The following is a 15,980-nucleotide window of genomic DNA, read 5'->3' on the forward strand; positions in this document are numbered from 1 at the left end:
GCATGTTTAGCAACCTAAGAATGCTTTAGGACTGAAAGGTCACCTTCTGCATCACAGGTCTAGTGGTATGAGTCAGAAACTCAAGCACAAGATGAGATCTCCAGTATACCGTAAAAGGTGAATTTGGCAAATCTGAGGTACACAGCAAAAGACTTTCCACATCTATTTTCACGGATTCTTCAAACCATTGATCACTGGATTTTGTAAACCCAATAAACAGAGCTTAGTGAACTCAAAGGTATATTGAGTCTCAAAATGTATTTTCTTGAGATTAAATATATCTACTTGTAAGTATGTTGCCATAGTCTGTGGCACAGACAAAGCTGTATGCAATACATGCATTTGTGTTATTACACATGCAAATATATTAACTGCATACTTTAAATCTCCAAACATGCAGCAGTGACCCTTTCAATCAACAGTGGTACCTTAGAGTGCAGCTACAAGTGCTCTGCTAAAACTGCACTCTGCCAGATGAGTTTATTCCATCCTCCATCATTTTTCTTACAGATTTCTGTCTCCTGATTTCTGGCATGCCTTTGCTGTCAGTTCTAGGATCTGTAGCTGTTTCCTGTACTCCCTGTAAATGCTGAACATCATTCTCTGCTAGTGCTCTGCTCTTTTCCCCATTCCCGGTCCTCTCTCCAGCCACACTTGTGACACTAATCTCAGGTATGATAAAGTTGCCCAATTCAGTAGCATCATTACCATTCTCTGGTTGTTCTAGAATTAAAGATGGATAAGAAAAAAAAAAAAACAACAAACAAAAGATGGCTGAAACAAAACATGAAACAAAAGCCAATAGATACAGATGACTAAAGCATTATAAATTAAAGCAGATGTTCATATATTAACCTCTTGTTAATTAGCAGTATTAGCATGTATGGAATTTTGCTTTATTTCGAAATCGCAGGCTTGATTCTTCCAATTACTGGCCTGCATCCCCATACTGGAAAGCCCCGCGCTTGCTCTTTCAAAACTGAAATTTCTAAGGATCATCAAAACAAGCATTTATCAGACTATCAGAAATCAAAGAATTCTCCATAATACACTTCTATGACTGTATTCTCTGTATCACCATGCTAAAGCGAAACTTATTTTTTACAACAAAATGGCATTATCAGCTTCACATGTTACCATACAAGACTAGAAATTCTACACATACAATGTCATGATGCTGCACAGTGGTCAGCCTGAAAACTAAGGGTGAAACAACTAAGCCAGCCCAAGCACACTGACGTTCATTTTCTTTCACCATAACAAAAAACTATTTTCAACCTGGAAGATTTACCAATAGAAAAATTCTCCAGTTACTAAAACCAACCTATTCAGATAAAACTGATGGAGTTTTACCGCAATTTTTGCCACCCACTAACACCATAAATGTAGATCTCCTCAGCCTTTTTAAGCGTTTTACATGAGCTTACAACTAAATCAGTTTGCAATAAACTTATTTGTCACACAAGTCAGCTACTAAGTACAGTTTAAAAAAACAGGGATTAAGCTGGGGAGAGGGAAAGCACCACAACTTTCTGCTGCACTGGGGGGGAAAGGGAGAAGGGGAAATTAAAGTGAATACCATTGCAGCTCGTTTCTAAGATTACTTCTTTTCATCTGGGTAAGACATCACTAGCACATATACAAATGCTCAACCTGACCAAAAAATGATTTCAAGACAAAGATTCCTGCAGACAGCCAAAAATCCTCAAGCAAAAAGCAAACTCCACTGCTACTTAAAGTCTGAGAATGATGGTTGTGTGTCAGCACAAGAGATTTAATAGCGATATTTAGTAATAAGAATGCAATAATTCCTACAGGGTCTTGGTAAAACAAGTCCCAGCTCAGAAGATGCCTGTCTCTACTACATGAAGACAGGTTTCAGATGAACGAGTGCTCAAAAGGGAAAAAGTGAAAACAAAAATGGGAGTTGAAACTTTATGGAAATTCCAAGTATATGTAAGTGACAAGTTACAATCCTAGCAACCTGTCAGCTCCACAGTGTTTGAAGTAGTCTCAGTATCTGAAGGTCTTTCTAAATGTATTCAGAATTACTTTATCAGCTACTAGCTCTATAAACAGAAAACTGCATTTAGAAGACCTGGAGAAGAAGAAAAAAAAGAGAAGCCATCAGTTACAGACAGTCAGGGCACACCCTCCTTGAAGATCTATACCACAGAAATACAAATGAGCAAGAACTACACTATTGCTACATATTCATATACTTTATATATATATATATATACACACTTATTCAAGCAATGTGGCCACAAACTTGACAAGACTAAAAATGCACTGAAAGCACAGCTCAGAATAAAGCTCAGCTGAGCCCCTGTGTTTTATTCATAACAAAGCTCTTTCAGACTGGAGGATTCAGTAAGGACAATCCAGACTACACTGCCAGTTTGCTACTGCATATGACAGAAGCTGGCAGTACAGACATTTAACTAGCAGTATGAAGTACAAATTCAGGGGAATTTATGATGAGATGATTTTTCACAGCGGCAGCTCTAATGCTTTTTAGCTGGAGGAGATACTCTCTTCCCCCTGTGCACACAGTGAGGGTTCTTGTGCAGGCACAGTGTACTTCTAGGTCAAGTGGGCTGTGGCACTGGGCTTTTTGCTAGCATTTGCACTGTCTGCATATCTCAGGAAAATAAATCTCAGAGCTAGAAGGTTATTCGAGCAGGGATGGACACAACTGTCCCTTGGTGTGAGAGCTATCCCCAGTTTTACCCACAAATGCTAAGCATCAAGATTCTAACTAGTCAACTACAAATGAAAGTATGTATTTATTAAGTTGTACTATCCAAAGGAAATGGCATTAATAATTGCTGCTATTAGCACTAACTTCCTGATATTTAGTAGGAAAATCAAGTTAGACCTGTTTCTGTGTTACTCCTTCTAATAGCACTTTCTGCAAAAGAATTCTATTGTCAGTCACAAAGCTACAACCAAGCACCATGAACTGCAATAGTAATAATAATAAATAAGATCAATAGTGGTAATAATAATAGTAATACCACCATCATATACAGCCTTTTTTCTAAAAACGTAAGAGCAGAAAGGTTAGCAAGGAGAGAAGATCAACACTCTGATTGGCCTCATTAATTTATTTAACTATGGTAAGGTACCTGAACTTTCTCTATGGCAATCTTCAAAGTCCTTCCTGCTACCCCATCACTGCAGCTACAGGCACCTTATTCCAGCAGAACATCTCCCCAGGATCCACTGATCTCCATACACTCATGTCGATTCTGATAGAAACTTCATTTAGAGCCAGCATACCAGAGGGAGGAGAGGGCAGAACAGAGCTTACTGTCAAGTCCCTTCCCCTCCGAGGGCAGAAAAGCGCTAATTAATTGTCCGGTTCCAAAGAAAGGAGACTCAGACTGCACAGCAGAAATGAAAGGAGCAGAGGAAGAATATTTTGTTACAGATTTTGCATAACAGCAATACCTATAGTCTGGTGGTGTACATTTTAAATGTAATACCTTGCTGTGATATTAGCACTTTACCCATCATTGCTGCATTCCCACAGCTGTGTAACTATTACCACAATAAACCGTGAACTGGGGGGGGTTAGGGTGAAAATGGATGGAGGATACACCAAGCCAAAAAAATGAAGAGTTTTACTCAGTATAATTATGTCCAATCTTTTAGTTAAATGCTATTAACTGCTTCTAATGAACTACCTTTCTCTGGGTTTAACATTGAACTAGAGGAGAAAATTAATGAAACAAATGGGATACTGGGTATCCTAACTACCATAGCACCTACAGTCTCACGGCAGGGATAAGACTACACAATCCATGCTTTCCATAATAGCATTGGCTCTTCATTTTAAAACTTCTAAGAACACCTAGAACAAACCTTCAGCTTTGTAGTGCTTGGTTTTGAATAGAATATTGCTTCAAGCTGGACAACTCTGGGGGCATGTCTTTTGTGAAAGAGCTATTAAAACCAGTGCACAAGGCAATGTAGCAAAAGAGAAAAACAAAGGACACCGCTAAATAGTGTAGAGATGAAACTCAATAAATTACATCAGTTTGAAAGTTAATATAAATATAACAATTGAAGGAAACTGCATTTGGAGTCACATTCTGAATGCTATGAGTAGTACAACCAACCTTGATAAATGCATTTCATGATTACCAGCTGCTAAGAATTCACTGAAAAGATATTTCAATTATAGCCTACCTTATTATTATAGTTGCCTAGATCATTTACCTCAGATTGCACAGGCAAACTGCCCATTTGGATTGTAATTCAATTTTAAGCACCACAAGCTCAAGCTGCATTTTCTGCACAACGTTAGCATTTTAGATTATTCACAAGAGCATCAAGTTTATATTCCAAAATTAACATTCATTCCAGCTTCCTCAAAGTTATAACTATTTCAGGAATCCATAATGTTTCCAAAAAAAGTGATTCGAAGACTAATGTTTCTAAACCTTGTGTACTATATGAAAATCAATTTCTGTATTGGGTAAAAAAGATAACATCTTGTCTCTATTCTCTAGCTGATGCCTTGGGTTTTATGTTATGTATCATACCAATATCTGTTTAGCTCTTCTTATTCAGTCTGTTACATCAGATTATTTCTCTTACATGCATTACACCTCTACACAGGAGTTCTTCCCAAACAACACTTGTATAGGTCAGTATGGCAGATTTTATGTCAGCAGGGAAAGCACTGCTAGGGCTTGCTTTGTTTTTTTCCTAGCTTCCATAAATAACCATTAATTTAGGTGTTCATGTCCCTCACCCGCCATATGATTTTTCTGGTTTTCCTGTATTTGCAAATGGAAATGGAGATGCCACTCAAGGCTTGTTTTTAACACATTTTAAGCTTTACAATTTAGAGGTAATCCAGCTCAACAGCACTCAATAATTCGTTGATAAGTGGTGGCTAGTATGCCCTGATTCTATAAATCCTACCCATTTGTGATTAGATAGACTGATTTTGCAAATGACCTTCACTTTCAGTATCTTTAAAGTACCTATCTTAGAAGGGTATAATGCATAATACTAACTTGATCTTTAAAGAAGTCTTAAGTAACACCTCTAACTAATGAGTTACAGGGTTGAGTATCACAACAAAATTAAATGTCAGCTTTGAAAAAAAGATTGGTTTAACTTCAGTCTTGAGTTCTAGCACAGGCTTGCAAGATCTGATGTCTGAAAACTTACAGTAAACTGAGGGCTTTTTTAATATCAAAGAATAAAGTCTCTGCTTCTCCGCTTCTAATGTATAGAAGCTATATACTAATATAGAGAAGCTATAAATTACATTACAACTTCTCAGAAATGCAATTAGCTACAATTCTGTTATTTTACACAAATGGCTAGTGATTAAAAATTGTTACCCTTGCTCCCCCAAGGGATGCTTCACTTCATCAGTTCTTCTGGTCCACACAGTGTATAAGATCAAGCTTCCTCTCAGTTGTTTCTTCTAGCTTCCTCATTCAGGTATATAACTCGCTGTTATTACACTCAAGCACAAAAATAAAACCCCCAATTACTTTTTTTCCCCTTACACCATGGGAGAATAATGGTTAGGAGGTACAAAGTTTGTCACCTGATTTCTACCAGTTTCAGTGTTTATTTTAATTCAAACAAGCACCTGTAAGCACAAGCCTCATTATTCTTTCTGCATGCTGACCTCAAAGATCTATTCTTTGTCTTTCTTTTATCAGGAATTGTGGGGCACCGAGTTATATTATTAGGAATTTTGAAATCAGGAGACCATCCATTCTGACTTTAAAAAGGCTTTTCAAGTTAAACTGAACAATTTTGTTAGTATTTTGTAACGAAAATGTTTAGAAGATTAGCTGAAGTAGTATATGCATGGAACATTTACTATTTAAAAACAAAACAATTGGAAAAGCAGTTAGTAAAACATACCATAGACTCCGTTTCAGACTAATATTTACACAGCCTTCGAATTTACAACTTATCTCGCAATCTACCATACAAGTTCTGCTCCACACCCACCCTACAATGAGTGATTTTCTTCCTCTTCATTAAATCCTGTACCATTGAGGCAAATCCAAAGCTTTTCCAATAATCCAAACAAAATGTTGAAAACAGTTTTTTTGTTAAAGTTCAATCCTCATCCCTAAACACTGACTGCTCCTTACTTGGGTCATATTGACTAGATATCACCGTTTCTCTCATCTTGTCCTGCTTTATGAGACTCCCATAAAACACAGCATTCTGCTCCATTTCTATTAGTTGTTATCCCCATTTCCCTTTCACCTTACTGTTACCTGTTGCAGGGCCCACTTGTCCCACCCATTTTCCCTTGCACATCACCCCTGCAAGAAAGCAGTAATTGTAAAAACTTCCTGATTTCTGTATCTGCTGAAAAAGACGCACTTATAAGGATGGTTCCAATGCTGATTCTGTAACATTTACTTTTTTTCTGTAAATGCAAACACAAAAGGAATGTTTATTTTCATACACTTTCAATTGCTCTAAACAAACTGGCACTCAGTATCCCTAATCTATGTCCCCTGCCACCTCATCTTATCAAGCATCAGAACCACTGAAAACTAATAGCTGACAGAATTGCCAAGCTTCAGAGGGATTTGTACCTTTAAAAGCTGAGCTATCATACAGTTTTCTTGCACTCAGTCAGTAATCCCTGCTTAACAACTGTAATCATGAAGAAAGGAAAATAAATGATAAAGACTAAAACGTCTTGAGATTTCAGTAATGACTTGCTCCTGGACCTCACTCAAGTTAGACACCAGTGTCTTGCTTCTCAGGTCTGTCTGATAGTTTTAAGCAGTTTTTAATCAACCAAAAAGAAGTTTGGTTGGTTTAACCTTTGTTTGCCCCTCACTCCCTCTGGCAGCTTACTAGTGGTACTATTATCACCAATGTGTACCATTACTGCTCGGAAAGCTCCATCATTATTTTAAAGTCACCTTCGATCAGCATATCTATGAAGTTTTCTCAACATTTACCTGAATTAACTCTCAGTCCCTCATGCTACGTGACTTGGCAATATTTTTCTAACCAAACTGTCCATATACTACAAAAGCTCATCAGAAATACATCATCATCAGAAGCTCATCATCATACAGAAATTTTTATGATACTACTTCACAATCTTTATTGAATCTTTTAAAGAGCATTCTTATCTACACTCACTCACTTAGCCTGTCACCAGAATTACAAGGCCAGCAGAACAAGCCACTGTCAGTTGTGATCGCTGGTCCAGTGGTGCTTTCGTCATCTGAAGTTGGTAGAAGAAATTATAAGAGTGCTCCTTTTGCAGTTCATTTAGCATCATTTTTCTACCTTTGAGCCCAGCCTACTGTGCCCAGTTCTACTTTGTGGAAACCCTTACATTAGTTTGCTCAAATGTGCTGGTTTTGGCTGGGACAGAGTTAATTTTCCTCACAGTAGCTGGTATGGGGCTATATATTGGATTGTGCAGAACACAGTGTTGATAATACAGGGAGGTTTTTTACTTTCGAAGTCCAGGCCTTTTCTGCTCCTCGCACCTCTTCTCCAGCAAGTAGGCTGGGGGTGCACGAGAAGCTGTGAGGGCACACAGCCAGGAGAGCTGACCCAAGGGATATCCCAGACCATATGATGTCATATTCAGCATATAAAGCTGGGGGAAGAAGTGTGTGCGGGGGAACATTCAGAGTTATGGCATTTATCTTCCCAAATAAACATTACGCGTAATAAAGCCCTGGCCGGGGTTAAACCACAACACCAAAACGTAACTGTTCATGTTCTCTACCCTTAAATTATTTAAATAAAAATTGGATTTAAGAGAGACGAGGCTCTGCATAGAGCTGTTAAATATCTGCTTTGCTTCAGGTACTATAAACTACTTTTCAGAAGACAGGAATATCAGTCTCTGTAAAGAATCTCTAACTTGGTACAGCTCCCCTCCCCTTTCAGAAAAAGGGGATTTGTGGATTTTGCTTGTATGTTCGCTTATTGTTTTGTTTGGTTCGTTTGAGTGTGATTTTTTTTAATCAACTTCCCCCCCACCCCCAATGATTAAGGAAATAAACACTTCATTTGAACTGCATTAAGGCTCCCATTTACCAATCAAGAAAATAAAAACCTCCAAACTGCTGCTTGATATGAGCAATGAAGATGCACAAAAATAAAATTCTCAGTATTATATTAAACACATGTAAAAAGTTGAGAATTCATTGCATAATGTGTTTCTTACCATGCCTTTTCCATCTATGTCCTCGGATAGACATGCTAGTCACAGCATTTCTTGATATTCTGGATGAAGTAGGTGTAATTTCAACCTGAATGCATCTTGTACCTTCTTTACTAGATTTCATGGCACCTTGAGGCAGTGAAGCTTTTATTGCATTAGCAACCTAGAACAGAAAAAATGCAGTTAAGTTCTTAACACAAAGATGCAAATTTTAGAAGAATTCTCTCAGGGGATTCTTATTACTCCAAGAAGGATACCATGTACAATTCCAGTGTAAAGTCAAAAAGCACGCTAGCTTTTTTATGGTTGCAATTAACTCTCAGTACTAACATTTGAACTTTGTTTCAAAAGTGTTTCCAGTTCAGAGTTGTGGCTATTACTTCAGAATGCTTCTCTACTATCATCTAAGCTCTCAAAACTTAGAAACATTCTACTGAAAACAGCTTGTTCACTAAGGAAGGTGACAAAATAACTAAATGCATTGAAAATACCTGTGCCTCTGTGTGCATACTTACAGACCTAGCTGTTCATACAAGCACAGCCACACACACCTTGTGGAATTTAGGTTCCTGGTGTGATGTTGCATCATGTGTGTTCAAAGGAAGGATTTCCTAGACTAAAAATTCTACTCACAAAAATGTTGAAATACAATACCTACCAGCAAAGGTTCTGGATACAGTTCCAGCTGTGCTCTATACAAAATGTCATCCATAGCTTTACGAGCCAGATCCCATTCTCCATTATAACTACAAAGGTAAATATATACATAATAATAAGCATCTGTATCAACAGAAGAACCTTCTTGGCCACATAACCTTCACAGACTTAGCGTCCCTTCATAGCTCAGTTTAGAGGGGTTGAACTACTTGTGTTCACTAGCAGTAAGCTTGCCATTTAGTGAACTTGTTCCGAAGTAGCATCTATGAAGACAGTTTTATTTACAAGTGGCCATCCTGAGTAGTTTAGAAATTATGTCATTTGTTACTGATCAGCTAGTGACAAAATATTCTGAAATTCAAGCAGAACTGCTTTAATATTACTCCACCTTTGGAGTATTCCTGTGTTTCTAATCTTTAATTATTTCAGTTAACAGGAGAGCTTCAAACATTAATTTGGCTATCAAAGGGTAGACAACATAAGCATTTCAGAGAAAAAAATAAGACCTTTTGTCCTTAACTAGACTGATGTCAAAACTAAGCATGCAAAAAATGCAGACAGCACACAACGGATGGAAAAGGGTTGGGGTTTCTTTAAAGTCAGTTTTTTTACATCAGCAATTATACCCATTAACTGCTGTTCTAGCCCTCTTTCCCCAATATGACGTAAGTAACTTCAGACAACTAGCTGGAGAACTACGTTCTCTTCCTAAGGAGGTTATAGCTAGACACAGCATCATCCACTAGAAAATAAAACATTACAATGGTAACACGCTTAAACACGTGCAGAAATTAAGCTGACATTTCTTTATTTTGTATGCATATAGAAAAATCCAAACAACTTACAAGGCATAATAAATTCCTGTTAGCATCTGCACCATGAATTCAGATGAAACTGGAATCCTACAGTTGACTCCCTTGTACTTTCTTACTTGCTGGCGAGGATATCCACAGACACAAATTCTAGAAAAATCATGCATTTTTCATTAGCAACTAATGTGGAACCAACCACCTCTGTACAGAACACTACGAAACCAGGTGTTTAGTATGCATTTTAACTACAGTGGACCCACAGTAAGGTATCCATCAACAACCCTGGGCTGAAGCAGCCTATTTCTCATAATGGAAGAAGGGTATGCCCTCTGCTGGCAGAGTTCAAATCCTTCAAAACAGAGACATCCTAGACGTGCCTGTTACATTTGTACTACAGGGGACCATGAAAGAAAACTGCCAGTAAAAGCCATTCTGGATCCACACATTTGCTGCAGAACAGACAAGAAATAAGTTAATGATACTTAAGGAAATAAAGCAGTATAGCAACTATAAATATTACAGACAGAAACATACGTGACATTGCGTATAAAATGGAAGTTGCATGCAAGTTGTCAAGCAAAGAAACCACAAGTGCTCTGGTCAAATAATTACTAAAATTATCCTAAATTCCAGTAAAAGTCAGCTTTAGAGTTTAGTTCTGAACTAAATCCCATCTCAGGTCCTGTAGACAACACATTTTGTAAATCGAAGATATTGGGGAGTTCAATATTCATCAGCTATTACATGACTTGTAGAATAACCTAGCATTAAACAAACTACTTCCCTCTCCAAAACACAGACTAGAAGGTTTAGTCTCAGACAGCTTCAATATCAGAGAGCTTTTAAACTTTTCTTAGACCTATGTTTTTTCCAGAAAAATAAAATAAATAAAAAAAATAAATATTGGATCATAGTACCAGTATCATACCTGTAAGAGGTATTTCAGGAGTCTTTTTATTAACACTAAATTTGCCACTAACATACTGCACTTTTTTCCTCTCCTGTCTACCCCACAACACATCATTACGCAGTCTTTGGCTACATAAACCAACAATAACAACAACAACAAAAAACCAACAAAAAGAAGACTGTGTCCCCAGGATCTTTATAGCTCAGCAGCAATCCCAGTCTGCAAGTCGTATCTAGTGTGATCAAAATCTGAGTCTTCATGCTGATATCACCATATCTCCAAATTAAAGAGAGTTTAAACACTTCATCAGGAAAGACAGGAAGCCACACTAGTGACAACATGCAACGAAACGAGAGAAGGGAGACTTTCAAAGTTCACTGATTTCCAACCCTGCTACCATCAGCAGGGACATCTTCCACTAGGTTGGGTTGTTCAAAGCCCCATCCACCCTGGCCTTGAATATTTCCAGTGATGGATTGAGCATTCACAATGTCTCTGGGGAACCTCTTCCAGTGCCTCACCACTCTCATTGTAAAATTTTCTTCCTTATGGTCATCTAAATCAACTGTCAGTTTAAAACTTTAAGCACTTTGAAAAAACAAAAAAAAAAAAAGGTCAACTTTACAGGCAGCTTTTGGGAACTTGAAGCTTAAAAAAAGAAAAAGAAAAGAATAAAATCAAACTAATTTCATTTCAATTTGAAAATGCTGTTTTAAGTGTAATCAACCTACAAAAATTACCTTGAACAAATCTGACACAGTGACTGAAGAGAAACCGCAGGCATGTAGCTCAAGGCAGCATTGTAACAGAGCAGAAGGAAAGTCAGCACTTCAAACCTGGAGTTTACAGAAACATTAAAATTACATCACCAATTTTATTTTTTAAAAGAAAGCAAGTTTACACAGAAATTTGCAAGAGCTATTTGAACAGATTTGGTATCTCATTTCAATAAAATTGACAATGGAGTAGTTTGGTTCTGTCAACTCTTCTTCTTCATGTAGTAATATGCACTGCTAATCTTTCTGCATCTACATTTACATGTCTTTAAAAACAAAAAACCCACACAAGACACAGCATTCACCTACCTACCTTCAATCTTTGACTATATTAAAAATTACAAGATTCATAAGTAATTCTCAAGCAAAATCCTATTATACAGTTTCACCTGTTCTGTGCTGTTAACATCTCCCTCTGAGGATGAGGTCCACTGTATACAACCCTGGACAAACCATGCTGTGATAAAGCTCCTTCGGTGAGAGCCATGGAGCCAATGCTGGAAGGCTAAAGGAAAAAAGGGTCATTCAAAACATGTCTGCCTGATGTCCTGCTACAATGCAAATGAAAATAGACAACAATCAGTAGCATCATATTTACACATGAATTTTCAACTAGCTTAAAGTTATCTGACTGCTTAGCTGTCTTACATTTGAGAAGTTATTCCACACCTGATAAAGTATATGGCTTCAGAATACAAAGACATAGCTGGTGCACGAATGTTATGGAGTTACGACTATTAAGTTTTGAAGAGGCCTCAGAGACCAGTTAGTAGTCCTCAGAAGACTGAGAAATATGTTCCTATGTCATCATGCAACACATTAAAACTACTTTTAACTTTTACTCTTAACAAATAGGCCTCCAAAGCATACTGCCTTTTTCGATCAGTAACAACTTTATGTTGTAAATATCACTTACTTCATGATAGACTGAAGGTTTGGACAAAGACGGAATTGTGAAACTCAACACTTTGCTATGTCCCTCTTTGTCAACTATCTCCTGAAAAAGACAGAAGATACCAATGGTTACACTATACTACAGAAACCAGACATTCAAGATGTTAAATACTGGGTGGGGGAAAACGGATAAAGCAAGCCAACAAATTATTATAGGGACAGACATAGATACTATAACAATCTGAACTACAAGCTGAAAATTGTCTCTGGATTTGCTTTCTATCACAATGCAATTGCTGTGTTTCTGAAAACTATATAAATGATTTAGCAAAGGGCACACACACTTACATACACAGTCCACCCTAAAAGCACTAACTGGAAATCTCAGTATGCTTAAAAGTGTTAACTTTTTTTTTTTTTAATGCACTGTTTGCTAATTGTGAAGGTTAATGCTCAATAATTCTGTTCTGAAAACTATTTACCCATGAAGTAATAACTCTACAAGTAATTTGTTCTGGAAATACAGTTCTGGAATGATAGCAGCCACATATGGTTTGATAGCAGCAGACATCATACTATTTGCAAAAGCCCAAGTTTAATAATTCCTTATTTAGAGAGCTAAAACAAGCATGGATGCCAAGCTTAAGAGAAGCTACTGTCCAGCAAGTTACCACCACAGCAGTATGTTGGCAGACTTCTACTCCTGTTAAATTAGCAAAAAAATTAATGTGTAAGGGAAAAGAAAAAAAAAAAAAAGTATCACAGAAGAGCACTGAAGTACATCAAATAAACTTCAGAAGTTGCAAAGCAGACCTGAACAATATCCAACACCACACACACAAAAGAACTCTTCCCCCAGCTGCTTAATTTCAGCACCAGATTTCATGTATCCAAAGGTAGAGATCACTGAGAGAAGCTTTAGTGTCTTCTAACACCCCTGCCTTTGGAAGGCTGAAGACAAACTTCACATAGTAATTACTAAAACTCATGTCTTCAAGTAGGATATTAAGTGGTAAACGAAGACTGAGAAGTATCAAAAAGACATACAAAGCTGCTCTATCTGAAGAGTTATACAGGTCCTCCACTCCACAAAAACCACCAATAGTTTTGACTTCATTACTGCTTCTGCATCAACAATGAAAACTGTTTCCTCAATTTATGGGAGGAGAAGGCATGAGAAACTGGCTACATCAAACTTTTAAAATCGAAAAATATCAATATTTTGACTCTTCATTCTAATCAGATTTGTAATTAAGTTTTGGGAGTGCATTTCAAGAACTGAAGTGTACTAGGAAAAATATTGATACCTACAGCCAGAAACATCAACTGCACGCACTACCACTGTATGTGTCCAATCTGAAAGCAGAACAAACCAGTTCATGATCTCAAAGTTCAACCACAGTAATTCCATACCCCTGACAATGTAGCGAATTTAGAATTATTCTGAGCAATACTTGATTTTTCAATTTCCTTCAGTAAGAAACTCCAGGACTCTGTTGAGCATGTTAATTCCTTCACATTCCAAGAGACTATATATTTACAGAAGGATTATTATTTGTATTAGGCTATGTCTTTCCTCTTGCCTTTAAAAACAAAGTAGCTGTTTAAAGAGCATAGAAGTATCTAAACAGGTATCTAAACTCACTACCTTTTCAACCTTGTATACTGAAGAACAGCTCCATCATGATTGTTAAAGTTACAAATTTTATACAACATCAGCAGAGGGGAAGAAGTCAGCATCAGTAACAAAGCATTCCTTCAGCATAAGCATTCATTATTTTTTAAAGCAGAAGGTGGGGGGAGTGCTTCCAAAGATCAGGTCTACCCTACAGCTTTCTACAGAAACTTGCTGTAAAAGTCTTAAAATCCCAAGCAGCTGGAGATGGATGGCTGTTACTAATGGAGGAAGAAACTGTTCATAGCTAAGAGAAGATGTTACTGGACCGATTTCAAGATAACTGTAAATGTAATCTCTCCTAGGAGAAAGACAAGTGATTGTAGCCACATCCATCAACTGTTTTAGATGACTTCATCATGGAAATAAAGGAGTGAATTGACTTAAGGCATAAGATATACCAAATGCTTTCCAGGAATATTTTTCTTCTCAGATACAACTAGGCACACAGAAAACACATGAAGCCTGCACCGTGAGTTGAATATAACGGCTCAGTTCTTTTTAAGTAGACTCCTGGGTAAAAAAGGTGTTTTCACTCGCTTGGTAAAGACACTTGAGATTATTTTTAGAAGAATTGAAGGTGCCTTCTCCAGATTTTCAGAATGAGAGGACCTGAAGTTCATCACTCTTTCACTTTCCAAAAAGCCTTCCTACAACATCCAGAAGATACAAACTACACAGAAGAGAATCCCAGTGGACATAACACTAAGCTTTTTATAATAGCCATAAAAAGACAAAATGCGTAATTAAAATATGGTGCTCTTCAAGGTCCCTTCAAAGCAGTAATTTAGTAACAAACAGTATCTTTTAATATAAAACATGAAAAAAAAAGTGTCGAGGTTATTCCAAAATTAAAGATGACATTTAATTTCTCAAAGCTAAGCAATCTGTTCAGCAGTCAAGTGCTCAGAATTTGTGATTTTTGTGTGTGTTTTCTAGTCAAGAGAGTCAAAATACCCCAGAAAATATGGGCAACCACTTCAAAAGTAGGACCTCTAAAGGCTTTCAAGCAGAATGTAAGTTTAATCACCATACCACAAATTAAGTAATAAGGAAATTAAGACGACTCCTTTGCCTCTCTCAGCCATTAGTACATTAACACTTTCCAGAAACCACAAAAAGAGCAGAGAAAATATTTACCGGAGTGAAAGAATAAAAGTTCATGTTGCAGATTTGTGACATGCATACCAATTTGCAAAGTCAAAACTAAGATACTCAACACTTTAATTCTGAAATTAAACTGTTCATTTTTCACCAGTAAAATACTCTACAGTACCCCCAAATGCACACTAATATTTTTAGGCCTTAATAATTACATACAAATACAAACCAAGTTATAAACTCCTAGGAGAAGAGCCTCTATGCATCCACTGCTCTGCAAATCCCTGCTGGCTGAGACAGCAAGATAACACCACATCAATTCGGGTAAAAACTGCAGCGTGAATCGCAGCAATTGTTCTTCACCACTGCGATAGAACTCGAAGAGCTGATGGCAAACTGGCTCCAGAAGCTGAAATACAAATGACAATTGTGAATGAATAAAATATTACAAGAAACGGCAACTTTGTCTGGATCAATTCTTTGGACAAAACTATAAACTCATAAATGTTACATTTTAGCTATTAGGGAGTAACTGATGCAATAACTCTTCAAGTCACCTTAAACACTTGCATCTTTTATAACATACTTTCAGATGGTAAAAGTAGAGCCTTCCATCCTGCATGAAGAATGAATTCCAACTGCTCCTTCTTTCATTTTTGGCTCACTTCCTCCAGCCTCAAAGGCATAAATAGAGGATATTGCTTATCACCACACCTCATACCATGCCCTCACTATCTCTGATATACAGGAAAAGTACTTGAACAGTTCTTGCTATTCTAGAGCTCCAACAGCATGCACAAATCGCCAGAAGCTTTTACTCACCAAATGAGAACAGCTGCGTAACTCTCAAAGTATTACAATAACTTAGTACAGAGTAGAATTAGTTCATTTTTCCACTCATATTAAAATCATCTGGAAACTTAAATGTATTTATAGGTTTGAGACAGAAATGGGA

General features: G+C 37.2%; 1 protein-coding gene across 10 annotated transcripts in view; it reads right to left on the minus strand.

Annotated features, from left to right (window-relative positions):
• The window catches only part of HYCC1 (hyccin PI4KA lipid kinase complex subunit 1), a 46,322-nt gene that overhangs the window by 4,921 nt on the left and 25,421 nt on the right, over positions 1-15,980 (minus strand). For 7 of the 10 annotated variants that reach the window (XM_065665849.1, XM_065665846.1, XM_065665848.1 and 4 more), the window contains exons 4-11: positions 15,255-15,434; positions 12,272-12,352; positions 11,745-11,860; positions 11,320-11,415; positions 9,703-9,819; positions 8,859-8,946; positions 8,204-8,363; positions 709-723 (exon numbers count right to left, since the gene is read on the minus strand). In XM_065665849.1, the coding sequence (XP_065521921.1) occupies positions 709-723; positions 8,204-8,363; positions 8,859-8,946; positions 9,703-9,819; positions 11,320-11,415; positions 11,745-11,860; positions 12,272-12,352; positions 15,255-15,434 (853 nt within the window). Of the gene's footprint in view, positions 1-428; positions 724-8,203; positions 8,364-8,858; positions 8,947-9,702; positions 9,820-11,319; positions 11,416-11,744; positions 11,861-12,271; positions 12,353-15,254; positions 15,435-15,980 lie in introns of all 10 variants that reach the window. The other 3 variants (XM_065665855.1, XM_065665854.1, XM_065665853.1) reach the window with 3 other exon arrangements.

This window comes from Lathamus discolor, chromosome 2, assembly GCF_037157495.1.
Source record: "Lathamus discolor isolate bLatDis1 chromosome 2, bLatDis1.hap1, whole genome shotgun sequence".
NCBI lineage: Eukaryota > Metazoa > Chordata > Aves > Psittaciformes > Psittacidae > Lathamus > Lathamus discolor.